Below are 27,911 nucleotides of genomic sequence, written 5' to 3' on the forward strand. Positions count from 1 at the left end.
CCTCCCAACTGTATCCAGTGTGAGTTACAAAGATACATTCGATGGGAATCCTGCACTAATTCTCGATACCTGGGGACATGACCGTCCTACCCAGCCGTGAGTAGCCGCTTAGAAACAAAAAAACAAAAGAACATTTAAAACTTATTATTTCCAACAAACAAAAAATCAAGTTGATCCCAAAAAGGGATTTTTCGGGGCTCGTTGGGATGGATCCAACCCCTTGCTGAAACATAACATCGCTGGGCTCTCTGCAGAGCGACCGGGGGCTTCAGCAAAGTTCCTAATGCAATGATTTCAAAGGCTTTTTAGTTAAATCTGTCGACTCGATCGCGGACGGAGAGAGGCATGTTGTCCGAATCCATCTATGGGTTGAATTCGGTGTGGGTTCTTTTTTTTTTGTTTGTTTATTTATGAATGATTCGACGATTGACGCCTTAGGTTTTGCTGCCCTTGCGATCCCCTGTTTGATAATGCACCTTATCTCTGTGTTTGTGTTTAAATTCAATTTATTTATCTGTTCACTGGGGAAAAGTATTCTCACTGCAGTTTAAGAACTAGGCCTGTGGTGACCAAAGAGACAGATACGGTTTATTTTTTGCAATGAAAAGGGTCGTACTTCTGTAAAGCTCTCTCGTACAATTCACGTTTTCGGTATGCTTTACCTCTCAAAATGCTGATTGAGCGTGATTTTTAACCGTTTATTTTTGTCTGGGTCAGTATGAACGAGGGGGGGAGAGCGGCATTCTGTAGCGGGATCGAAGCAATATTGTTCCCCACACGATTTGCATCCCTCCTCGTGCAGCAACTGGCCTCAGTGTCCCTGAGGTGGAAAGGGGCTGGGGGTACGGAAAATCACCCTGCTCCTGATCGCTGTCCAGTGAACCTTGCTGGAACGTAATTGTGTGGGATTGTCAGATGAGAACCGGGTTGATCTCGGCTGTGGCTTCATTAAAAATATTAACAAAGCATTTCTGGAACTCTTGAAAATGGTTTCATCTCAGACGCCCTATCCCCTGAAAATTCTACAAATGTGCCTTGTGTCGAAAATTGACTTTCTGTAAGTTAATTTATTCATTATCTTTCAATAAAGATCAGTGAGCTACAGGGGACAAGTTAATTTTCTGTATTTTTTTTTAAAAAAGCATCCTAATACTGGCCAGCTTGGGTCTGAATGTAGTGGGTTCAGACTTCAGGACTCGAGCACATAATCTAGCCTGGCACTCCAGTGAATTATTGAGGGTGTGCTGCACTGTTGGGAGGTGATTGTTAAAATGATAGATGCCTATTCAGGTGGCTATTGAAGATTCCACACCACTGTTTGAAGAATGATGGTCTTTCCTGGTGTCCTGGCTAACATTTCTCCCTCAAACAAACCACTAGAAACCGATTAACCAGTCATTCATTTATTGCCATTGGTGGGATCTTGCTGTGTGCAAAATAGTTGCTGCCTTTGTCTATATGAAGCCCTTTTGAGATGTTTCTAAGAGACATGATAAGATGCTGTAGGAATGCAAGGATATCTTGCAATCTCGCTACCTTTTTATTCTTATCAGGAACTATAATTCTCAGCTGTGGTGCTGATATCTGAAAAATGAAATGTTCTTGCTGTCTGCCGATGATATTGGTGGGTAGGGGAAGATGCCTAAGCTGGTCTGACTGGGATATGCTGCATTTCTAGATTGCAGTTGGATTGTGAACCATTGCTGGTCAGAGTTCAGAGTCATGACTGAGATCACATCTAGAAGACACATGTGTTGTTTTTTCCTCTTTTACAATTCTTTGTGTGTGCGCGTGTGTGTGTCGGGGCGGAGGGGGGGGGGGAGTTTCTGCCCTCCTCTCATAGCTGCAATCTTGTTGGGGCACAGCTCCACAGGCACTGACTGCCCTCTGGTACCTCACCCAAGTCGCCATTCTTCATGTGTGATCCAGGACAGTGAATGTGGGCAGGCTATCTGACCACGTAGGCATCATAGCCAAGTCCAATCCTGGCATCACCCAACGTCTGCACACACGCAATTTCCAGCAGAGTCCCTGCATAGGGATTGGGAGTGGGAATCCTGGCTGACTTTTTTTTCTCTTTCTCTAACCGAGGGTCACCAAAGCTAATTGTAGCATCTTTATTGTTAGTGAGATAGGTTGACTTGGCACAGCCCAGGATTATACGTGGAACCTCCTGATTGTATGGCTCAGCATTGTGCCAGATGGTGCATTTAGACACAAAACCAATCGGGAGTGTTTAGTTTATACTTCCAGTTACATCTTGTAAACCAAGGGATTCAGTCTAAGACACATTTCAAGTACAAAGCATTCCACTGACTAGGTTCAAAGCTGCACTTTGTTCTTGAAGGTAATCATGGACAAGAAGCTAAGCTTGTTACAGTCAAATTGTGTTGTGTTTGAAATGCAGCAAAGGGACCTCATCACCATATTATGCTATTGATTGGATTCAAATGAAGTTTGCAAATTCAACCTAATCTTACTGTAGATACTGTTTTCACTCTAGAAGGATGACCCTGGTTAACAAAAGATGTTCCCAACTTCACCCTTCGACCACTGGAAAGTCCAGGGACATTTTGATCTCCCTGAGCTGGCTGGTTTTGTTAGTTTTCAGCTCATTCACTGCTACACTGAAATAAATACTAACCTAAGTGGAAGAGATGGGTGTTGAGAACATTTTGAGGGAGTGCAGAGGCAAATGCTCTTTGGATCAGGGTAATGCTTAACAACACCACCACCAATAAGTAACAAGCAACCAATTCCAACCTTTAATATGGCAAAAAGTCCCCAGTAGGGAGGATTTGGAAACTGACCAGGAGTTGAGGGGAAGTGACCAATGGTGAAATCGAAGAGGTAGGGTGAGAGGCGAGAAGGAGAAGGAGTTTGAGTGCAGGGACATGATGGCTGAAAGCTGTATCACCAGTGGTGGAGCTTAGGAACATGAGTCGGCCATTCAGCCCCTCGAGCCTGTTCTGCCATTCAATTAGATCATGGTTGATCTCTATCTGTCATGGTTCCATAACCCTTACCTAACAAAAATCTATTAATCTCAGTTTTGAAATTTTTAATTGAACCCTAGCCTCAACAAATGCTTATTTTGGGGGGGGAGGGGAGAAGAGGAGCAGGGTTCTAGAATTCCACTACCCTTTGTGTGAAGAAGTGCTTCCTGGCATTACCTGAATGGCCTAGCTCTAATTGTAAGGTTGTGCTTATGTTTGGACTTACCCACCAGAGGATAGTTTCTCTCTATCTATCCTATCAACACGTTTTTAGTTATCTTAAACACCTCAATTAGCAGACCCACAGTTGGACAGAAGTTGCAGAGAGGAGGAACAAAGTTTGTTTAGGTTACAAATGCTACCCATCTCTTGGGTGTGTTGGTCTCTGAGTGCACTTCCATTTATATTGGAGGGGGTAGTAAGGACAGCCTGTATACAAATGTGAGACTGATCATCCACCAACCTCTCTGCATTCATGGTCCTCTCACCGTATGGAGGGACAGAAGGTGACACCTTGTGTTCTTATGGAGTTGGGGCCCCCCGGGAAATTTTCCACAGTAGCGAGGGTGACTGCAGATGTTGTTGATAGCTCAGGAGTGCTACAGTTTCAAACCAGCCTGTTTGCTTCGGCTCAGCAGGAAAACCCCTGCCACAGACATCTGCTTAATGTGGGCACTTTATATTAAAAAAAGAGAGCTCTGTGACTGAAATCAAAGACAAGCCACCTGCTGCAAATTGGTAAAACTATCCTGGGAGATAGGAGAAGCAGAGTGTATCATTACCTGTCCGTTGGCCAAGTCCATTGGACCTATGTTACTCAACTTAACCATTAAAGTGCGGGTCACAGTATAACAATCACGCACAGCTCCTGTTTTCATTCAGTTTTCTCTCCTCCTCCTGAAGTATTGACTTTTAATGAGGGGGTGGTGGGTGGGCTGCATAGTTGAAGACTCCTGACAGGCGGAGGTTGCCAGCGGAGAAAGTTCGAGCAGGTTACAAATGCCACCCATCCCTCAGAGTGTTGGTGCCTGAAACAAGCTGTTAATCCAGTGGAATCAGCTGCACTAACAGAATCAACCTCCCGATGATGGGTAAACCATAGCTCTCTCCAGTCAATCAGGACCATTAATATCTTATGTCAAAATTAACTCTTAACCCACCTGAATAAATGGGAACTCTGATCCCCAGTCAGTGTGGAGTTAGTTGCCAGAAGCTGTGTTGCAGAGATTAGAGATAAGTATATATGAAGGACGCTAATCAGCACATCTTGTTCATCCTTCCATGGTATGATTCCACCAATACAGCTTGAGAACTAACTCAACACTGACTGGGGATCAGAGCCCCTATTTGTTCAGCAAGGTGAGAGTTAATATTGAAGTATGATACATTGATTTGACTTGTAAAAGCTACGGTTTTTCTGTTATGGGGAGGTTAATTCTGTCAGTGCTGTTGATTTACTGAAGTCAGATTTGGAACAAATGCTGACGTACTCACTGAATAGAGTGTAAGTGGTGATCGCATGGTTAACCTGTACTTGTGTGCGCCCTTATATAGAACAAACCATCGGTGTGTTTTGAGCTGAATAAAATTAACAGTAAAATCACAACTTGCAGTTATATGGGAGTCTTTAGGGGCAAAACATCTCAAGGATGTCAAGCCGTGGTGGGAGATTTAGGAGGTGACCAAAAGCTTAGCCAAAAAGATGGGTTTTAAAACTTTTAAAAGCAGGGAGTGAAGGAGAGGCAGAGGGGTTTAGAGAGAGTTAGTGTGGCTGTAGCTGCTGAAGGCTCTATCACCAGTGGTGAGGTGAAGGGAGAGGATGTACAGAAAACCAGGGCCGGAGATGCAAAGAGTGCAGGGAAGAGATGTAAGGCTCCAGAAATAGCGGAGCATGGCCAGGCAAAGATTTGAAGTTGAGAACTAGGTGTTTTATTTCAATGCCTTGTGGGATAAGGAGCAAGATAGGAGTGGTGGGTGAGCAGGACTTTATGCAGGATATTCCACTCTTAATTTCTGTTTTGTGAATTTTCACCTTTTTCTGAAGACTATGCTGGGATATGACTTGGACACTCTCTGGTTCCAGGCCTAAAGGGCCATTCTTCATCTGCAAGCCTTGAAAGTAAGTGTCGGCCGGCTGTTCGTCCATGGGGAGCACATTACGGTTGAGCTTGATGCAGTCCTTGGCCGAAACCTATTTCAGGAAATGGTCACTAGATACCAATCAGGAGTGGGAATCCTGGATGATTCACTCCACCCCACCCACCCTCCTTAATACGGACTCAATTGTCCCATCTGAAGAACTGTCCCGGCTGAGATCAGTTAATCCAGCATAGACCAGGGATTCAACGTGGCATCTTCTGCTCTGTTTGTTTGGTTCTGGTTTAAGGCAGCAAGTAGCTGAGCCACTGGTGGGGGGGGGGGGGGGGGGCGGGGAGTTTGGAGTACATTATGGGACATTCCCCTGCAGCATGCATCTCGCATTACTTGGCTATCAAGGCCACGTTGGAATGGGTACAGAAGGTGCATTTACTCTGCAGTACCTTGGTAATGTTGCCGAGACAAGAGCTTGCAAACACAAAGAAGCTTTGTCCCAGTTCTTGATAAAGTAGGTTATTTCCAATGAGAGCTGGAGCAGGCCAGGATATTCCACTAATGCTAAGTGCAGCTATAGCCCCAGGCCAGCTCTTTCACTGGCTGACATCCAGGGCTGGTGCAGTGCTTTGGGACCCTGACCTTGAATGTGTTTACTGCTAGATCAATTTTTTCAAAAAAAAAGTACCTTCCTACTCGCGGGCCCATCAGTGAATAATGTCGGAATCGATGTGTAATGAACTGAAACAAGCTGGAGATGATCTTTCAGCGGCCTGTGTGTCCAGTGCTTATTTACCAAATAGGAGAGTTGACAAAACAGACATTCAATTATCGTTGTAATATTTTGGAGTGGCTGATTCCAAGGACCTCTGTTTTTTGAGTTGAGTTCTTGTTTCTGATTTGAAGAAAGTCTTAACAAAAAATTGGGGCATTTTTTTGCTAGAACAATGCAGATTACGGGGCGATATGCTAGAAGTGTTTAAAATTATAGAAGGATGGGACATGGTACTGATGAGGCAGACTTTCTAGTTGTTGAGGGGTCTAGAATGAGGAGCCGTAGATACAAGATTAAATGTAAAGAGATTTAAAACAAAGAGCATGCAAAACCTCTTTACACAAGAGTTCTGATGTTGTGGAATCCACATTCAGGGTTAGTGATTGAAGCAGAAATGATGTCAACATTCAAGATTAGATTGGATAGGTGGATGAAGGATAGGGGATAAAGGGATTAGGAACAGGGTGGATAAATATGATTAGGACTATTTGCTCAGGTGGAGGCTAAATGCTGACATGGACTGGTTGGGCCGAATGGCCTGTTTCCATGTATTTCATTAAACCTTCTGGCAAAACTGAAAGCCTTCATGTGATAGAAAGTTAGGATTCCAGCAGACTGAGGTCAGTTTCTGATTTAACCTCAAAATGACAAATATTTTTGAAGGTACTGATAAAGAACCGTGCTCCTCCTTGTCACACTACACTAAACGCCTCTGTCTGGGAGGAGTTTTCTCGGAAGTCAGAAGGTTGTGGGTTCAAGCCCAGCTCCAGGAATTGAGCAAATAGCATAGGCTGTGGCACTTGAGAGAGCTGCATTGTCCTTTGGATGACGTGACCCTGCCTGCCTGTTCTTGTGGATGTAAAAGATTCCAAAGCATGACTCGAAGAAGAGCAGGGAGTTGTGGCCAAAATTACTCCCTTAACCAGCAAAATAATTGGTCATTTATCTCATTGCTGCTTGTGGGATCTTGCTTTTTGCAAAATGATTGACATGTTTGCCTACATAACAATGCACTTCGAAGTAATTCATCGTATGTGAAGTGTTTTGAGATGTTTGAGTGGTATGAGAAGGCACTATGGAAATGCAACTTGTATCTTTTTTTGTGTTCAGAATATTATAAGGTGGTCCAATCACTAACTTAAATGATTGCTGTCATTTTTACAACTTTTCCATTTGTTTTTTGCGTCCAAATCCAATAAGATTACTAAATTGTGTTCCACTGTTTGGTTGAATTTTAAAGTCCCTGGGCTAGAAATTGGACGTGAGTCAGCGGAGTGATTGCTGACCATGCCGGCATATGTCTGGGCCTCATCTGCATTTAACCAGCAAGCTGTGGATGCCGATCGGACATCCCAATCCAGCTCGCCGGTTTGGAGGTGATCAATTTGGGTCAGCTGTGGCTGTCCTCCAGGGGGAAGGGGATAAATAATGGGAGGGGGGTGGTGGGGGGGCGAGCACAAGCTGGCAATCAGTAGTGCACTGTTCCTCCTGGCTCCACATTCAGGTTAGTAAAATAAAAAGAACTCTTTGGCTGCCTCCAGTGGCCCCTTTAAGGACCACAGGTTAGGCCACTGTAGACTTGGGGGAAAAACTCCGCAGGACAGTTTTTGTCCAGTTTGACATTGGGGTACTTAAATTGGCATTAGGCCCCGAGGAGCATTACCAAGAGGTTGAACATCTGGTTCAGGTGGACGCTATGGGCACTTCTGTGGGGGATTGGATATGAGGGATACCACCACCTGAAATTGGTCCCGCTAACCCTGATTTTGTGCACAGAAATCGGGCGCGACCCGCGCCAGTTTCTACCCCCTCTTCCCCCACCGTGTTCAATGGATTCAATTTGCAGTCACTTTTTATATCCGAGGTATTTTGTTTTCCTTAAAGTGGAGTGGCTCAGACAGGGCAATTTGCTTGTTGCCCCTGGGCTATAGCAGGGGTGAGGTTCTGCTGATGTCTATGCAGTGAGCGCAGGTGTAGGTGTTAGGAGAGGACAGGATTGAGCTCAATAGTGATGCCCCCCCCATGATGGAAGAGCATGTTTGATCCTCGCTGTCCTGAAGGGCGAAATCAGTGTGTTCATGACAGGGGGGCAGAAAATGAAATGATATATTAAAAAAAACACACTCTACATTGGGGCTTGAGTTTAACATTTTTACTTGTTTACACTGTATTTACATACTGACGTCAGTTTAATGGTAATGCTATTTTCCCATATGTCTAATTATTTTGAAGAGCCTGCTCTTGATTGCTATCCCTTCATGTCTGCTGGCTGTGATAAGATTTCTCCAAATCCTGGAGTCCTACAGACAAGTCCACTGCAAATATTTTGTCTGCGATCTGTCAGTGGAATCTCGTGCATTATAGATGTCGGTGTGAATCATTCATTCCACACTCCCTGGATGCAGTAAAACATCGCTCAGAAAAGTCATCATGCAACCTTTCACCAATCCTTAAACAGGGCTAGAAAGCTGCCACCCTCATTCTGATGTACAGTCCCATGGGTGCTGGCAGCCATCTTGTACCCTACCCCTCCAATTAACCAATTTTTGTGTACTAGCCTCAATAGGGAGTGCTGATTAGCACCACATGGACCCTGTGTCCCTTAGGCCAGATGGGAGGCGGGGAAATAACATCAGCCAGGGTTCTCGCTCCTCATTGCCACTTAGGGTGACACCTGCTGGAAATGCTATGAGTGCATGTCAGGAGGGGACAGCATTGGGTTTGGCTCCCATGGCCAAATCTAGTGGATGTGGCAAGCATTAATGGACCCCACATATGTATGAAAAGAAGGCAGGGGAAAGACAAACTGGGTCATCAAACCTGCCGCATTCAGATATGATACAGCTATGTTCATCAATTACCCATTCCCTAGTCATGCAATCTCCCCGGAGACTTTTTATTAAAAAAAACGTATTCTCTGTATTTTTGAGAGTATGAGAAAATTTCTCTCTGCCCTATTCAGGCAATCAAGCAGAGCCCTAGGAGACAACATTAGCTCCTGATTCCTACTATTTCTATCTACCCTCTATAAGTGGGAATTTTCTCACCCTTTTATGCTTGTGTTTTACTAGTGCAAACTTTGAAGGATTTTTTTTTCCCAGCCCTAGTTTTTCATCCTGCTGTGTTTAATCTCTGAGCCCTGCAGGATGAAGAAAATTAAATTCTGGCACTATGCATATTTCTGACTGAATCAAGGTTCTGATATCTGCCTGGCCTTGATTTAGGAGGAAGTTGCTGGGATGAAATCATGCAGAATTGAAACAGACATTGTTTAACCTGCCAGATAAAGTGAGAATTTACAAAGAAATGTTTACTGTATCTGTCTTTGGCTTTCACCAAGATATTTACTTTGAGTCAGAAGTTTTGTGATTCTGGGTGTGTGATGTGCCAAGGAGCTGTAGACTGCAGGAATGTGCTTGCGAAGTTCCAATGTTCACCAATGTCCACAGTTCCTGTGAGATCCCGATCTTGGGCATTAAGCAGAAGCTTCCTTCTTCCCACCCCCTCCGGAGCGGGAAAGGAGGATGAAATTGGCACGTGTTGACATCAGGCAAAATCCTTGGCCTGGAATTTTTGTTGATGAGCCCACCACATACCCAAAGTGTTGCCTCAACCCAAAAACATAACAAACACGTGACAGGCAACATTCATCACATAGCTCCTCGGAAAACTGTCAGCTTGGCCTGGTTGACGGCACACTTGCTGCCTCTGGGTCAGAAGGTTGTGGGTTTCAGCTCCTCATCTACTAGCTGATGTTCCCAAATCATACCAAGGGAGTGCTTGTTGTTGGAGGTGCCATCCTTTACGTGAGACTCAATACCCACCCCCTCCCCGTCTGCCATACTTACTGTCTACCAGATGCACTGCAGCAACTTATCGATTTTACTTCCCCACCTCCCAGCTCTGTGACCTCTATCACCAGTATAGGTCAAGAGCAGCAAGATCATGAACACCTTCACCTCCAGGTTACACACCATCCTGACTTGGATCTATTTCACTGTTCCTTCATTGTCACTGGGTCAAAATCCTGGACCTTCCTCATTAACACCATTGTGGGACCACCACCACCACCACAAGAACTGTGGTGTGTCAAGAAGGTGGCCCATCCACCTTCTCAGAGCAACTAGAGATGGGCAATAAATGCCAGCCTTGTCCGTGTCACCCACAGCCCGTGAGATAATTTTAATAAAAAACACAAGGCCCTGTTTGGATCTTTACAAACAATCCCGTGAAGAACAAAGTTCTTTGTGTCCTTGCCAACATTCCTCCCTCAACAAATAAAACAAAAAACAAGCAAACTGCCAGTTCATCTCACTGCTGTTTTGAGATGTTGCTGATGCAGAATGACTGTGGTGTCTGCCTATATAATAATCACTGCACCTCAAAAAGTGATTCATTGGGTGAGGCACTTTGAGACCTTCCCACAAAGCGACAAGGTGCTATGTAAATAAAAATATTTTCTTTTTAATTTGAGTTCCAGTTAGGAAAACTGCAAAGCCAGGCTTTACTGACATTGCGAAGGCACGAGATTGCAATCATCTGGTGGACTAAGGGGAAATTGCAATCTCGCGCACAAGACCGCCGCCAAATGTGGGTGATTTGTCGGGCCTGTCTAGCCATCAGCTCCAGAGGAGCATTGGGAGAGGAATAGGAGTGGAGTAATCAGACTGTATACTCCATCAAACATGGATGGGTGTGTTGAACAGAGGGGCATGGTATCTACCCAAATGTTCATTTGACAGAACTGAATTGGCTTTAATTAGCAAGCTGGTGCCATGCTGTAATGAGGACTGTGTGAATTGGATAACACCGTACTGTAAAATTCCCTGTTAAGTGAAGGATGTCAAGGACCCTTGCTTAGCATTCTAAGCCATACACACAACACTGTCAGGCTATAGTGAACAGTCATGATGGTGGGCAATTTTCAGAGTGTTTTGTGTTCATTTCTGATTTTGCTATTTAACACAGTCATCATTTTAGACAGATTACTGACTGTGCTAAATAGTGCAGACTGGAGTAAGCTAAGCATTAAACCACAAAATATTGAGTTCTCCCCTAAGTTACATCTCTGGAATTCAGAGTGTCCTTCATTTTTATGAAATTTGTGGAAAGAACAGATACCGTATAGGCATTTTCCATACCGGTGACCACTGATAAGTTAACCTCTGACCTTTTTGAGGAGGAAGCCCTTTTGAGGGAAGCTTGCTCAAAGTTTTGAGATGTGGCAAATGGAAAGAAAAGCCAGGAATGCTGGAAGTCAGAAATAAAATCAGAAAATGCTGGAATTGCACCAGCGGAGAAAAGACAGGTTAAGCTTTCAGATGGCACCCTTCCAGCAGAAATCTACGGTTCTCATCTTTCTTTCAAATGCTGATTGACTTTTTTGTAATGTTCCCTCTCCCTCTCCCTCCCTCCCCTTACCCCCCCCCCACCCACAAACACATTGCTCAAAGGTGCTCAAACAGGTTGAGGTGTGGTTCTACGTAATTGCGGCCTTTCTTCAGGGATGCCTAAACAGTGTGCGTCAGCAGGTTGTTGGGTTGTGGTGGGTACCACACGCTAGTCTGATTCTGCCCGTATCTGACCACATGCACTCCTTCCAGTGAGGGCTGCCAACACATTGTCCAGGCTTGTGAATGAAGAATAGCCATTTAGCTTGAGGGTGCACAGTAACTGTGGAACCAAACCTTGACATGAGCCAGCACCTTCATGGGCGGGGCAGGGGGAGAGAGGAGGAATAAGGAGGAGAAAGAACTAACTGACAAGAGATTCTCCTATTTCAAACTTTCATCGAGTTTGTGACCATGAAATTGTTGGGTCTTGTGAGCTTCTTGTGTTTTAAAAGGTTTTCTTTCAGTACGTGATGAGGCCCAAGTAAACAAACAGCCATTATCTAGAACTTTCCAGGCCTGGTATTACAGTAGAATGCATTGCAAACAGAACATTATTGGGTCCTGTGATCTTTATTTTGTTTTAAAAGGTCATCTTTCATTTTGTGATGAGGCCTGCGTAAACAAGTGGCCATGTTCCAGAACTTTCTAGGCCTGCTATTACAGTATGTTTTAAAGAGGGATTGTCACTGTTTTGAGGAACAAAAAGGCAGAGTCCCAATAGCGCACATTGCTCAACACCTCATTGTCTGAAGCTAGATAGGAGTAGAGAGAGGTTGTTGGGTTGTGGAAATCATTACAGCTGAGTTGACTTCTGTCCTCCCGTGATATCCAGACTGGATAGAGATCAGGAGTAGGAAGTCTGACTGTCTCCCCTCCCAGGGGTGCTGAGGCCAATCAGTGCCCCAATTGCAGCCCCAGCTGAGATCAGCTAGTTCATCATAGGCCACGAATTGAACCTGGAATCTTCTGGTCGAAATGACTCAGCGTGACACCAGATGATGCTGTTACTCACTAGGCCATTAGGGAAACTTGTTTATTTTTCTGTTTGTACACCAAGTTATGACCACTCCTGGCACAGTAAGTAGCTACTGCAACCAACATTCCATAATTTTCGTTCCACTTATTGTCTGTTGACAAATAGAGGGAGTTGCTCCAGATTATATAATTAAAAAAAAAATTAAGTCTTGAGTTAAGAATTTTTTTAAAAAGCTGCTTAAACCGTGGCCCCAGAAGGGTGATCATGCTCTTGATTCTGACACGTGGGTCCTGCACAGAAACTGCCAACCCTGATTGAAGCTTACTGGACTGGGTCTTCCTGGCAACTATTCTTAGCAAATCCAGCATATATGCACCTAAGACCAACGTAAAATCAGTTCAAAATTAAGCATAGTTGGGTTTAAAGTGGTTCCCTTTTGCTACCCTGCTTTAAGCTGTAAATGTTGACTTACCTGGGGTGTAGAGCTGGCTGGGAGGTATTGATGAGGCCAAGTGTGAAAGCAGAAGTATGTCACTTTTTCAGTTTTTTTTTGCCTGTCTTGTGATTGGGGGAGAATGTTTGTTTAATTCCGTTACTGTTAACCTAACTCCTTCCACTAGTGAGGTAATCAACACTCACTGTTCAAACAATAAATTATTCCACAATCAAAAACCAACACAAGCATTAACAAAGGACAAGTTTATTTTTAAACTGTTCTTTTTAATTGGCTACAGATGGGAAGACTCCCTATTTTGATTTTTCCTCCCTTCCTTCCTGAAATGGCTGACTCATGCAGGTGACCATTCTTGGTCAGGCTAGATAGTGAGTATTAGCAGACTATTCAGCCACGGGGCTCATCAGACCTAAACCCAATACTGTCTTCACCCAATGCCTGTACACATACTCTAGTCATCTGATTGTTTGTTTGTCATCCCCCCCCCCCCCCCCCATATCCCATCCCGGCTTAGATAAGATAACTCAGCACAGATGATGGGAGAAACCTAGGACCCGTTTGGGCTATATAGTGGAGTACCCACACTGTGCAGTATCTTTACCAACAGTGGAGCCCTAACCCTAGTTAAGGCTGCAAAACTCTCATCTCACTGCCTTACAAGCCTACTTTTGAAATCTCTCCATTCTGCTGGGATTGTACCTTCCATTCCTTATTCTGTAGCTCAAGTCTCCATCGTTTTTTCCTGCCCTGCAGATTGCTGCGGGATATTTCTCTGAGTTGTTAATTGAACCATGTTCTTCAAACCTAAAACAGGTTTGTTTTGCACCATTACGCCAGGGTGATTCTCTGAAGTTAATTGAACGACTTCCTTCAAACCCTTAAATAATCGCGTTTGTTTTTTGCACCATTGCTTCGGGAAGTTTAGCTGTTAACTGAACCATGTTCTTCAAAATCCTAAAATGTTTGGTTTTTTTTGCATCATTACTCCAGTGGGATTATCTATGTGAAGTGTGTTAATTCAGCCCCTAAAACATGTTTGTTTCTGCATCATTCTTTTTGCAGAGTAATCCCGGGTGCCAATGCTGTGGGGTCCGGCCATGTCGGTGAGCGTGCACGAGAACTGCAAGTCCCGTAACAGCAACGGGTCGACGAACAGCTCGCTGTTCCACAAGGTCTCTCACCCGGACAGTGTCCTCACCCACCTCAACACCCTGCGGAAGCAGGGCCTCTTCACCGACGTGACGCTGTGGGCCGGCAGCCGCTCCTTCCTCTGCCACCGGGCCGTGCTGGCCGCCTGCAGCCGCTACTTCGAGGCCATGTTCAGCAACGGCCTGCGGGAAAGCACGGACGGCGAGGTCAACTTCCACGACAGCGTCCACCCGGAGGTGCTGGAGCTGCTGCTCGACTACGCCTACTCCTCGCGGCTGACCATCAGCGAGGAGAACGCCGAGTCGCTGCTGCAGGCCGGCGACATGCTGCAGTTCCACGACGTGCGGGAGGCGGCGGCGGAGTTCCTGGAGAAGCACCTGCGGCCTTCCAACTGCCTGGGCCTGATGCTGCTGTCGGACGCCCACCAGTGCCGGCGGCTGTACGAGCTGGCGTGGGGGATGTGCCTGGCCCACTTCCAGGCCGTGGGGCAGGGCGACGACTTCTACGGCCTGCCCGAGGGCAAGCTGGCCGAGCTCATCGCCTGCGACGAGCTGGAGGCCGAGGACGAGCGGGTGGTCCACGACGCCGTCATGAGGTGGGTCCGGCACGACGCCGAGAACCGGCGGGCCTGCCTGCCGGGCCTGCTGGCGCACATCCGGTTGGCGCTGCTGCCTTCCGGTTACCTCGAGCAGGCGGTGGCGCGCGACCCGCTGCTCACGGTCGACGACCAGCGGAGCCGGCGGGTCGTCGACGAGGCGCTGCGCTGCAGGGAGCGGATCCTGCGCCACGGCGAGCCGGCGGTGCTGAGCCCCTGCGCCCGGCCCCGCAAAGCCGGGCACTCGCTGCTGATCCTGGGCGGCCAGACCTTCATGTGCGACAAGATCTACCAGCTCGACCACCAGGCCCGGCGGATCGTCCCGCGGGCCGAGCTGCCCAGCCCGCGCAAGGAGTTCAGCGCGTGCGCCATCGGCCGCAAGGTCTACGTCAGCGGGGGGCGGGGCTGGGAGAACGGGGTCTCGCGAGACGTCTGGGTCTACGACACGTCGCGCGGCGACTGGGCCAAGGCCGCGCCGATGCTGGTGGCCCGTTTCGGCCACGGCTCGTCGGAGCTGCAGGGCGGCCTGTACGCGGTGGGCGGCCACACGGCCGTGGCCGGCGTCTTCCCGGCCTCGCCGTCGGTGTCGCTGAAGCAGGTGGAGAGGTACGAGCCGGCCGCCAACGCCTGGGCCATGGTGGCGCCGCTGCGCGACGGCGTCAGCAACGCGGCGGTGGTGAGCGCCAAGCTCAAGCTGTTCGTGTTCGGCGGCACCAGCATCCACCGGGACAAGGTGTCGAAGGTCCAGTGCTACGACCCGCGGGAGAACCGGTGGGCGGTGGCGGCCGTCTGCCCCCAGCCCTGGCGCTACACGGCCGCCGCCGTCCTGGGCAGCCAGATCTTCATCATGGGCGGCGACACGGAGTTCACGGCGGCCTCGGCCTACCGCTTCGACTGCGAGCTGAACCAGTGGACCAGGATGGGCGACATGACGGCCAAGCGGATGAGCTGCCACGCCGTGGCCTCGGGCAACAAGCTCTACGTGGTCGGGGGCTACTTCGGAACCCAGCGGTGCAAGACCCTGGATTGCTATGACCCTATTTCGGACACTTGGAGCAGCATCACCACGGTGCCCTACTCGCTTATCCCGACGGCGTTTGTCAGCACATGGAAGGACTTGCCTGCTTGACGGTCACTCTACACGAAGTAGAAGGAAAAAGATAGGTAGGTGTCATGTAGCCTCCTTTTTAAAGGGAGGATGGCATAGCCCTTAGCATCTTAAAGGTTTAATGTGTCGACACCAAAATTACTTTCTCTCTTTATTTCCTCATCTCTCTTCTCACTCATCCTCTCCTCACTCATCCTCTCCTGAAGATGCTGACCAGAAGGGTGTGCAGCCATGGCAGACACTAGCAACCCTCTGGTACATTGCCCAAAGAAGAACATAAGAAATAGGAGCAGGAGTAGGCCATTCGGCCCCTCGAGCCTGCTCCGCCATTCAGTAAGATCATGGCTGATCTGATCTGATCCTAACCTCAAATCTAAATTCATGTCCAATTTCCTGCCCGCTCCCCGTGACCCCTAATTCCCCTTACTTCCAGGAAACTGTCTATTTCTGTTTTAAATGTATTAACTTTGATAAAATTAAATTTATTAATAAATGGCCAATCTTACTGCGTGGATCTTCTCAGTGAATGCTGGAGAGGAAATCACAGCTGAGCCTGATCCTGTGTACAAATGTAAGGAATCTTACAACACCAGGTTATAGTCCAACAGTTTTATTTGAAAATCACAAGCTTTCGGAGGCTTTCACGCACATGACGAAGGAGAAAGCCTCCGAAAGCTTGTGATTTTCAAATAAAACTTGGACTATAACCTGGTGTTGTAAGATTCCTTACATTTGTCCACCCCAGTCCATCACCGGCATCTCCACATCTGTGAATTTTGGGCATCAACAGATTCAGGACTGGTTGTGTTGCCTTTGACAGTCAAATATCCTGCTTACACTCACTCTCTAGGCTCACACATAGAGAACAGCCAGTTGGAATGGTGTGCTCATCAAACAGCACTCGGGGAGAAAATAGGGGTAAAATTCTGAATGCTGAAGCATGTTTTGGTTAGAAAAGCTAATTACATTACTTGGAATTTTACAGCACAGAAACAGGCCATTTGGCCCAATAGGTCTAGGCTGGTGTTTATGCTCCACACAAGCCTCCTCCCACCCCTCTTCATCAGCATATCCTTCTACTCCTTTCTCCCTCATGTCCTTATCTAGCTTCTCCTTTAATGCATTCATGCTATTCGCCTCAACCACTCCATGTGGTAGCAAGTTCCACATTCTAGCCACTGAGTAAAGATGTTGCTCCTGAATTCCTCTTTGGATTTATTTACGGCCCCTAGATTTGGACTCCCCCACAAGTGGAAATGTCTTCTCTACCCTATCGAAACCCTTCATAATTCTAAAAATTATGGCTCTTTGTGACCTCCTACTAAGGCCCTTAAAGCTTCAATTGCAGGAGGGAATTAAAAGGGATTTAATGTGGTCTTGATTAAAAGTTGACGCGTTCTTCAGGAAGCTATAAATGTTCCATGGGCCCATACACCTAATACACTGTAAAAATATTCAGCATTGATGTCTTCGCAACAATTCACATGCATTTCTTTCGTAGCAACAGGCTGGTCCCAAAGGATTTAATTAACTGGCAGACATTGACCCTTTCCTCAAACAGACTAATTAGCACCATGATGGTTTCATTAATATGGGACACCCTAAAATGGTGCGGTTCAAATTCAAACTATTTCTTTTACTTCTGATTGGTACAGTTTTTTTTGCCCTCTTTCCATTCTCGAGGCAGCAGGCTATTGCTTGCATAGGTTTGACTTTGCCAAGTTGCACACTGGATGGGGGAAGGGCAGGGATGGCATCGGAGCTTAAGTTGCTGGTGAAAATTCATTGACAATGAATTCCTCCACGTCCTGAGCCACAGTCGTAGATGGTAAAAAAACGGACATGAAGAGCTGTGTTACAGGCTTCCCACACGAAGCACAAGCAATTAAAAAAAATACTTCAGCAAAGCGTGGAACTTGAGAGTAAATAATAAGCGTTGGTAACGTGTGAGGGGGAGGGGAACTTATGGAGCAAAGCCTCATACTCTTGTCAGTCCTGCCTCTTTTTGGCCAGGATTTTAAATTCTTTTCATGGGAAGTTGGTGTGCACAATGCCCAGCGCCATTACATTTTCTATCGGTATCTTTTTCTTCATTACGGGATACATTCCCAGCAAAAATCTGACATTTTCATTTTCAGGTTCCCCTGTCATAAATACCTCAGCAACGATTTTGAACAGGCCAAAGTATCATGTCGCAGTGTCCCAATCAAGCCAATCTCTCTTGTACAATAATTGTCTTTAAGTTCTTTTCTGATGAGATCTTGATTTAGTAATGCAAACATGTACTCATCACACGACATACCAACGAATTTGAACATGTCTCAGTAAATTCCTTCCCTTTCCTTGTCCAAGGTTGATAACTGCCCGCTTTTTTCAGTTCTTCTCCAATTAATCTTGCTCAAACTTTTCTTGTAATGGCTTAGTGTAGCACCGAACCATGCAGACCAGAAGGTGTCAGGTCTGATTCCCTAGTCTGTGCTTAACCGTTTGCTTTCAGCCAGGTCAGCAGTTGGGGCATTGTAGTTGGTCTCCGTAGCCCTTGTGCTAAAATTCAACTAGAGTTCCAGTTCCTGCTCCTGCTCAAAAGTGCTTGTGTGTGAACCTCAGGCAAGGATGGGTCAGGCTCAGCTTTGATGCCCTTCATGGCTGAAGAGCTTGTTGAGATTTGCTATTTAGCTCCGCACTTGAGCTATTGGAAGCCTACCTGCACCCGTTGAATTGTAACCCAGCAAGGAACTGACAACTGTAAAAGATGTTGTACAATCTCGTTAAAGTCATAAGAATAAAACCGGATGGACCACGCGGCATTGGACCACTAGGCACCGGACACAACAAAGGCAAACCAAGCCCAGTCAACCCTGCAAAGTCCTCCTCACTAACATCTGGGGACTTATGCCAAAATTGGGAGAGTTGCCCCACAGACTAGTCAAGCAACAGCCTTACATAGCCACACTCTCAGAATCATACGTTTCAACCAATGTACCAGACTCTTCCACCACCATCCCTGGGTATGTCCTGTCCCACCGGCAGGACAGACCAACCAGAGGTGGCGGCACAGTGATATAGAGTCAGGGGGAAGTGGCCCTGGGAGTCCTCAACATTGACTCTGGACCCCATGAAATCTCATGGCATCAGGCCAAACGTGGGCAAGGAAACCTCCTGCTGATTACCACCTACCGCCCTCCCTCAGCTGATGAATCAGTCCTCCTCCATGTTGAGCACCACTTGGAGGAAGCACTGAGGGTAGCAAGGGCACAGAATGTACTCTGGGTGGGGGACTTCAATGTCCATCACCAAGAGTGGATCGGTAGCACCACAACTGCCAGACTGGGCCTGAGGCAGGTGGTGAGCGAACCAACATGAGGGAAAAACCTACTTGACCTTGTCCTCACCAGTCTACTTGTCGCAGGTGCATCTGTCCATGACAGTATTGGTAGGAGCGACCACCGCACAGTCCTCGTGGAGACGAAGTCCCGTCTTCGCACTGAGGACACCATCCAACGTGTTGTGTGGCACTATCACCGTGCTAAATGGGTTAGATTCAGAACAGATCGAGCAGCTCAAAACTGGGCATCCATGAGGCGCTGTGGGCCATCAGCAGCAGCAGAATTGTATTCCAGCACAATCTGTAACCTCATGGCCCGGCATATCCCTCACTCTACCGTTACCAACAAGCCAGGGGATCAACCCTGGTTCAATGAGGAATGTAGAAGAGTATGCCAGGAGCATCACCAGACATACCTAAAAATGAGGTGCCAACCTGGTGAAGCTACAACTCAGGACTACATGCATGCTAAACAGCAGAAGCAACATGCTATAGACAGAGCTCAGCGACTCCACAACCAACGGATCAGATCAAAGCTCTGCAGCCCTGCCACATCCAGTTGTGAATGGTGGTGGATAATTAAACAACTAACTGGAGGAGGAGGCTCCATAAGCATCCCCATCCTCAATAGTGGCAGAGTCCAGCACAGGAGTGCAAAAGACAAGGCTGAAGCGTTTGCAACCGTCTTCAGCCAGAAGTGCCGAGTGGATGATCCATCTCGGCCTCCTCCCGATATCCCCACTATCACAGTAGCCAGGCTATGGGCCATAACAACATCTCAGCCGTAGTGCTGAAGTCTTGTGCTTCAGAACTAGCCGCGCCTGTAGCCAAACTGTTCCAGTACAGCTACAACACTGGCATCTATCCGACTGTGGAAAATTGCCCAGATATGTCCTGTCCACAAAAAGCAGGACAAATCCAATCCGGCCAATTACGGTCCCATCAGTCTACTCTCAATCATCACCAAGTGATGGAAGGTGTCGTCAACAGTGCTATCAAGCGGCACTTACTCACCAGTGCTCAGTTTGGGTTCTGCCAGGACCACTCGGCGCCAGACCTCATTACAGCCTTGGTCCAAACATGGACAAAAGAGCTGAATTCCAGAGGTGAGGTGAGAGTGACTGCCCTTGACATCAAGGCAGCATTTGACCGAGTGTGGCACCAAAGAGTCTGAGTAAAATTGAAGTCAGGGGGAAAACTCTCCAGTGGCTGGCGTCATACCTAGTACAAAGGAAGATGGTAGCCCCAGGACACTGCTACAGGAGTTCCTCAGGGCAGTGTTCTAGGCCCAACCATCTTCAGCTGCTTCATCAATGACCTTCCCTCCATCATAAGGTCAGAAATGGGGATGTTCGTTGATGATTGCACAATGTTCAGTTCCGTTTGCAACTCCTCAGATAATGAAGCAGTTCTTGCCCGCATGCCGCAAGACCTGGACAACATCCAGGCTTGGGCTGATAAGTGGCAAGTAACATTTGTACCAGACAAGTGCCAGGCAATGACCATCTCCAACAAGAGTGTCCAACCACTTCCCCTTGACATTCAACGGCATTACCATCGCTGAATCCCCCACCATCAACATCCTGGGGGTCACCATTGACCAGAAACTTAACTGGACCAGCCACATAAATACTGTGGCTACAAGAGCAGGTAAGAGGCTGGGTATTCTGTGGCGAGTGACTCACCTCCTGACTCCCCAAAGCCTTTCCACCATCTACAAGACAAGTCAGGCGTGTGATGGAATATTTTCCACTTGTCTGGATGAGTGCAGCTCCAACAACACTCAAGAAGCTCGACACCATCTAGGACAAAGCAGCCCGCTTTGACTGGCACCCCATCCACTACCCTAAATATTCACTCCCTTCACCACCGGCGCACAGTGGCTGCAGTGTGTACCATCCACAGGATGCACTGCAGCAACTCGCCAAGGCTTCTTCGGCACCTCCCAAACCCGTGACCTCTACCACCTAGACGGACAAGGGCAGCAGATATATGGGAACACCACCACCTGCACGTTCCCCTCCAAGTCACACACCATCCCGACTTGGAAATATATCGCTGTTCCTTCATCGTCGCTGGGTCAAAATCCTGGAACTCCCTTCCTAACAGCACTATGGGAGAACCTTCAACACACGGACTGCAGTGGTTCAAGAAGGCCTGGGCAATAAATGCTGGCCTCACCAGTGACTCCCACATCCCATGAACAAATTTTTTATAAACTGTAGAAGCTGAGAAAATCAATGAGAAAACAAAGACAAATGGAGCCTAAAAGTTGCTGGACGACCATGTCCTGCAAGAGTTAATTAAAAATGCTTTGAAGAGATTGAGCAGGAGGTAGCAGGCGATTTTGATCATGACATTGTTAATCCCTCATTGCTTAGTGCCCTAATAATGTATGTAGCTGGGAACTTGGATTGAAATCCCAAAACGCAAAGGCAGCTAAATCTGGGCCAACCTAGAATAACTATCTAAAAAAAGATGCTTCATAAATTGGACAGTTCCTTTCTTTGTGGAGGAACTAAAAACTGTGATGAGCTTTAAATCGCTCAAAGTCCTGATCGTGCTCAGCTCTACAATCAAAATCTGTCTCAATTTTAGCAGTAAAACGGGCTTCTTAAACAAACTTGTTCATGTATATTATTAATAATATACATTATGTGCTATTGTGTATTTAGTGATTTTTTTTTAAAGATTTAATTTTCTTCTCTCCTGAAGGTACATCCTCCAGTACCATAACCAAATAGTCATCAGCCATGTGTGAGCTTATTCAGTGAGAGTCAACTGTGGGGGGCTGATGCTGCCTTCACCCATCATCCACAAACCTGTGCACTTTACAGCAAGGGGCCACCACCGAATAGCTATCAGAAGTGGGTACCCTGGCTGACTTCTTTTCCTCTTCCTTCCCCTTTCCCCGCCCCCCCCCCCCCAAACCTATGCCTAGCCCACTGGCACTGAAACCAGTTGGAGCAAACTGAGAGCTATGATCGACTAACTCTGTGCAATTCAGTGATTGAATCTGGGCCCTACTAGTCTGAATGGATGTGGCTTTCTACCGCTTTGCACGTAGTCCCCTGAGCCAGTGGTTGGGCTTTAACTAATTTTTGTATTAAACAAGCACTCTGTACAATTAGAACAAAGGGATAAAGAAGGATTCAAGAGTGCAAATTGATTTATATTGAGGGTCAAAATTGCTTTAGAAAATGGCTAGCTGTGTCTAGGTCGTCAACAATGCGTCGTCCCACTTAAGTTGGACTGACGCCTCTCCGGTTGGACTGAACTAATGCAAGACTCGCAGACACTAGAAGGCTTTCAGAACCCCACATTGAATGGTTGCCTTCTCAAGTCCCCAGTCAAGTTGGTCTCTACCACAACAGACCTGATTATGTGCTTTGTGATGTGTGAACAATGCAAGTCTGACGGGCTTTGTCTGTTAGACAGGTCACATTAAGTCTGTGCTGCACCGCACGGCTACATAACACTGCCTGCTCATTCGGAAAAAAAGATTGCTGCAGTACCTCTGTGTGTTATTGAAAATTGTTGCGATGGGGGATTTATTAACCCATACCCCACCGCTGCGATGGCGCAGTCGGTAAATACGCTACCCAGTGTGGAGATCACTCTCCCACTTTTAATCCCTGCTCTGTGCTGAGTCAGCTAATCTCATCTGTGGTGATGTTGGCAAAGGTGTAATTTGCTTCAACACCCCTGGGTTAGGGACGGAGAGAAATTAGCCATGTTCCTTGTTCCTGATCACTATACAGTGACCCCTGCTGGAAAGTGACTTATGTGTAGATGTTGTTTGAGGTCACTATTGAGCTTTGATGTGGAGATGCCGGTGATGGACTGGGGTGGACAAATCTAAGGAATCTTACAACACCAGGTTATAGTCCAACAATTTTATTTTAAAATCACAAGCTTTCAGAGATTATCTCCTTCGTCAGGTAAGTAGTGAACTTACTTACTGTTCACTACTTACCTGACGAAGGAGATAATCTCCGAAAGCTTGTGATTTTAAAATAAAATTGTTGGACTATAACCTGGTGTTGTAAGATTCCTTACTATTGAGCTTGGCGGTGACGCCCTCCATAATAACAACAACTTGCATTTATATAGTGTCTTTTATGTAGTAAAACATCCCAAGGCGCTTCACAGGAGCGTTATCAAACAAAATTTGACACCGAGCTACATAAGGAGGTATTAGGACAGGTGCCCAAAAGCTTGGTCAAAGAGGTAGGTTTTAAGGAGCGACTTAAAAGGGAGAGGTTTAGGGAGGGAATTCCAGAGCTTAGGGCCTAGGCAGCTGAAGGCACGGCCGCCAATGGTGTAGCGATTAAAAATCGGGGATGCGCAAGGGGCAAGAATTGGAGGAGCACAGAGATCTGAGGGTTATAGGCTGGAGGAGGTTACAGAGATAGGGAGGGGCGAGGCCATGGAGGGATTTGAAAACAAGGATGGTAATTTTAAAATCGAGGCGTTCCCCATCCGGGAGATAATATAGATCAGCAAGCACAGGGGTGATGGGTGAACAGGACTTGGTGCAAGTTAGGGTAGGGGCAGCAGAGTTTTGGACAAACTCAAGATTATGGAGGGAGGCCAGCCAGGAGAACATTGGAATAGTCGAATCTAGAGGTAACAAAGGCATGGATAAGGGTTTCAGTAGCAGATGAGCTGAGGCAGGGATGGAGATGAGAGATGTTATGGAGGTGGAAGTAGGCGGTCTTGGTGATAGAGTGGATATGTAGTTGGAAACTCATCTCAGCATGTTTCCAAACGGTTTGGTTCAGCCTTAGACAGTGGCCAGGGAGAGGGATGGAGTCGGTGACTAGGGAACAGGGTTTGCAGCAGGGACCAACGACAATGGCTTTGGTCTTCCCAGTATTTAGTGGAATAGCCTTCCGTCACTCAATGCCTAGGTTTACACGTGAAGAATGGTCACTAACGAAGTACCAGAGTGACACTAGTGCCTGTGCAATTGTAACCTAATACAAATTGTAAAGGGGGAGCTGAGGGGAATTCATGGGAAATAAATGAGCAGTTTCTTCCCCTTGACTTTCTCTCTCTTTTTCCCCCTCTTCTCCAGATGGTAGGGCCTAGGTAGCTAAGGGCTCTGCTACCAATGGTGGGGTGAAGGAAGGGGGGAGGCACAGGCCAGAGTCAACAGACCAAGGGTACGGGGAGGGGAAATAAAGCTGTAGGAGATTCCAATTTAGAGAGGGGGAGGCTGTGGAGGGAATTGAAGACAAGGATTTTAAATTGAATACGTTGGGACACTGGGAGCCATATTCACCTGAAACACTGGAACAAGCAGAGGGTGCCTTGATTTCACATCTCATCTGAACAATGACCCCCTCTGACAATGGAGCATTGAATGTCACATTATGGTTATGACTTTAGCTTGAGTCCTGGAGTGCTGCTTGAACACACTGCCTTTTGACTGAGAGTTGTGTTACCAACCAAACTATGCCAAGATGTAAACCACTGCACCACCCAATCCCACAGTACTCCCATTGAAATGCCTTTTGTACAAGCAGAGCACTGGTCGTGCAGTGTTTGTGTTGTTAAGCCAGGGAAATTTACTGTGATTCTATTAACAATACCATTCAGGTGATCTTCCATTCACTCAAAGGCTTCTTTGTATTTTTCTTGTCATCTGTTGACTTGCCTTCCAAAGAGAGCCGGAAAGGGCAGTGTTCGGCTCCTAAGCTAGGTGAAAGGGAGAGTTATCAAATGGCAATACTATTGAGAGGTGCAATTAGAACTTCTAAATACCTTAAAGAATGGCTGACCTAGACAGGAAGGGAGGAACAATGGCTTTTTCTCAACTCACGAACATAGAAAGTGTGTGTCAAAGACCAGGCCTATACATATAAGAGAAACTTTAGCCTTCTAGATTGTTGTAAATGTTACAGACTTTGATGCCTCCGCCTCTCCATTAGGCTTTATTTTCACTTATTTTTAAGCTTTCATAAAATTCTACTCCCCCCCCCCCCCCCCCCCTTTCCTGAAGTCAGTGATTTGGACTGTTGATTGGTTCGAGGGGCTCCCAATAACCAACAAGTTCCTTCCTATTCTGCATGTGTGTCTCGAGAGGCAGTCTCTTGTCTATTTGACCACAGGGGGCATTACATCTCTCTTCCTTAGAATCTCCTATTCTTTTAATATTGCGGCTAGTTATAAAATACTAAACTTAGAACACACACTGCTTTCTACACTGGGAAATACATTTAATGTATTTTTAAGAGGTATTTCCTTGTTTTAAAATAACTTTCTTTATTGCATATCAGATTGGCTTGATTGGTAGCACTGTTGTCTCTGAATAGAAGGTCACGGGTTAGAGCCCTGCTTCAGGATAATCTGGACTGACTCTTCAATGCAGTGTTAAGGGAGCACTGGACTCCAGGAGTTGGCATCCTTTGGATGAAACTTTAAACCTAAGCTCCACCTGTCTGTTAAGGTGGATGTTAAAGATCCGAGCCCGCATGCAGCAAGACCTGGACAACATCCAGGCTTGGGCTGATAAGTGGCAAGTAACATTCACGCCAGACAAGTGCCAGGCAATGACCAGCTCCAACAAGAAAGAGTCTAACCACCTCCCCATGGCATTCAGTGGCATAAGTCAGGAGTGTGATGGGATACTCTCCACTTGTCTGGATGAGTGCAGCTCCACCAACACTTAAGAAGCTCGACACCATCCAGGACAAAGCAGCCCGCTTGATTGGCACCCCATCCACCACCCTAAACATTCACTCCCTTCACCACCGGCGCACTGTGGCTGCAGTGTGTACCATCCACAGGATGCACTGCAGCAACTCGCCAAGGCTTCTTAGACAGCACCTCCCAAACCCGTGACCTCTACCACCTAGAAGGACAAGAGCAGCAGGTACATGGGAACAACACCACCTGCACGTTCCCCTCCAAGTCACACACCATCCCGACTTGGAAATATATCGCCGTTCCTTCATCATCGCTGGGCGAAAATCCTGGAACTCCCTTCCTAACAGCACTATGGGAGAACCTTCACCACAGTGATTGCAGCGGTTCAAGAAGGCGGCTCACCACCACCTTATCAAGGGCAATTAGGGATGGGCAATAAATGATGGCCTCGCCAGCGACGCCCACATCCCATGAACGAATAATGAAAAAAAATTCGAAGGATAGCAAGGAATTCTCCTAGTGTCACAGCCAACATTCTTTCCCTAACCAACAGCATCAAATAGAATAATTAGTTTCTGGTATCTCCTTGCTGTTTTTGGGATCTTGTTGTGTGCAAAATAGTTGTTGGATTTGCCGACATAGCACTCACTGGACTGAAGTAATTCATTGCATATGAGGTGCTTTGTGATACTTGCTCGAGGTGAGAAAGCACTATCTAAATACAAGTCCATCTTTCTACGCCCTGTTGATCAGAAAACAAAGACATTGGTCCAGAAAGTTGGGCGTGCCTATTTTTGAGCGCACAGGGTTGGGGGGAAGGTACATGTACTCGGCGGGGCCCCTCAGATTAGCTGTTCCCGACTTGTGTCAAAGGTTTTTGGTCTTGTATAAGTGGGTTGTGTCCCTACGTGAGAGTGTGTGCACTCTGTCAGGCAAATAGAAATTCTACATATGTAGGTTTCTTGGCAGTTTTTGGTTTGACTCCTCATCCAGTTTTCCAGTTTAATTTGGCTTCTGGCACCGCCCTCGCCCAAGCCCTGGAGGCCTTGTCAAGTCCCATTCACCCGTCCCTGTGCTTGCTGACCTACATGGCTACTGGTCCAGCAATACCTCGATTTTCAAATTCTCATCCTTGGCCCTGGTTGCTCTTCACTGGAACTTAATGCCACTGAAATGAACGGAACCAAACCAGAGCATTGAGCAAACTTATCCTTAAGGTAAGTAGCCTGGCATTGTATCTGAACCTGTGCCTCACTTTTCCCTTGCCCCGCTCTGTTTACCATTTAACTGCTGAACTAGGGACACCAGCACCCGTGTAGAGGAAAATCTGAGGGATGGTCATAATTTCTCCTCTGTCAGCAACTGGTGCTGAGTCAACAGTCACAGATGTCTGTGTAAAACATCACCTGCCTGTGTATTTTCTGGGAAATAATGTGCAGATATAATCTTGCAGTAATCTATTTATTCTTTGTCTGTCCCTCACTGTGGAGATGCCGGTGATGGACTGGGGTCCATCACCTGACGAAGGAGGTAAGCTCCGAAAGCTTGTGATTTTCAAATAAAACTTGGACTATAACCTGGTGTTGTAAGATTCCTTACATTTGTCCCTCACTAGGTATGTCTCTTTCTCAGCCTTTCTTTCTCCCTTTTTGCACTGTTTGTATCTCTGTCTCTTCCCGCTTGCCTCTCTTTGTACTTTTGTCTGCTTCTATATCGATCACGAAAGTCAAACATGAACAGATTTGAAGCATATTAAAAATGGTACAATGTTACCATGGACACCCATATGTGTGAAACGTATAATACAACGCAGATCACTCCCCCCGCCCCACCATCAATCATCAGTCATTTAAACTAATGGCATCCTAACTGACCTCCATGAATCCTGGAACATTGCTTTTAACTGGTTTCTAATTAGTAACATGGCTTCAAGATGTTTAGAACACAGCGCTGGACATGATGCGAGCTTCTCGTAATACCAATCTCTTGGTTTAAAAACTCATCACTGTTTCACTGTCTTGTCACAAGTCACCAACAGTGAACTGTTTGTAGTCACTCTTTTCAATGTGGCCCTTTGTTCTTGTTTATTTGCAGGGTATTTTCACACCAAGCGGCCATCCCTCCAATGATCTGGGACAAAGGGCTTCCCTTGGTCTACGAGACCCGCGAGCAGCAGACTGCGAAAGCCGTGCCGGGCTGGCTGACGAGCAGCACTGTCACTGTTATTGTAACTGGGAGTTTGAAAGGTGATGTGTCATTTAGAAGCTTACAGGAAGTGAAGAAGAAAGGGGGCGGGGGATTGGGAAGAAACCGTTTAACTTGGTGTTGCCCTGGCAACTTTGGAATTTGCTCAAGCGTGCTCCTGGAGACGTTGGCCAAGCTTGCTGTAGAAAGC

The 27,911-nt window shown here is 46.7% G+C and overlaps 1 protein-coding gene across 1 annotated transcript; it reads left to right on the forward strand.

The window, feature by feature from the left end:
• On the forward strand, window positions 1-27,698 carry LOC137301751 (kelch-like protein 25). The gene is made up of 3 exons (XM_067971371.1): window positions 1-96; window positions 13,748-15,593; window positions 27,611-27,698. Exon 2 carries the CDS (start codon window positions 13,765-13,767, stop codon window positions 15,556-15,558), a length of 1,794 nt encoding a protein of 597 aa, XP_067827472.1. The 5' UTR covers window positions 1-96; window positions 13,748-13,764; the 3' UTR covers window positions 15,559-15,593; window positions 27,611-27,698.
• Window positions 27,699-27,911: the final 213 nt, after the last annotated feature.

This window comes from Heptranchias perlo, chromosome 34 (genome assembly GCF_035084215.1).
Source record: "Heptranchias perlo isolate sHepPer1 chromosome 34, sHepPer1.hap1, whole genome shotgun sequence".
Classification (NCBI taxonomy): Eukaryota; Metazoa; Chordata; class Chondrichthyes; order Hexanchiformes; family Hexanchidae; genus Heptranchias; species Heptranchias perlo.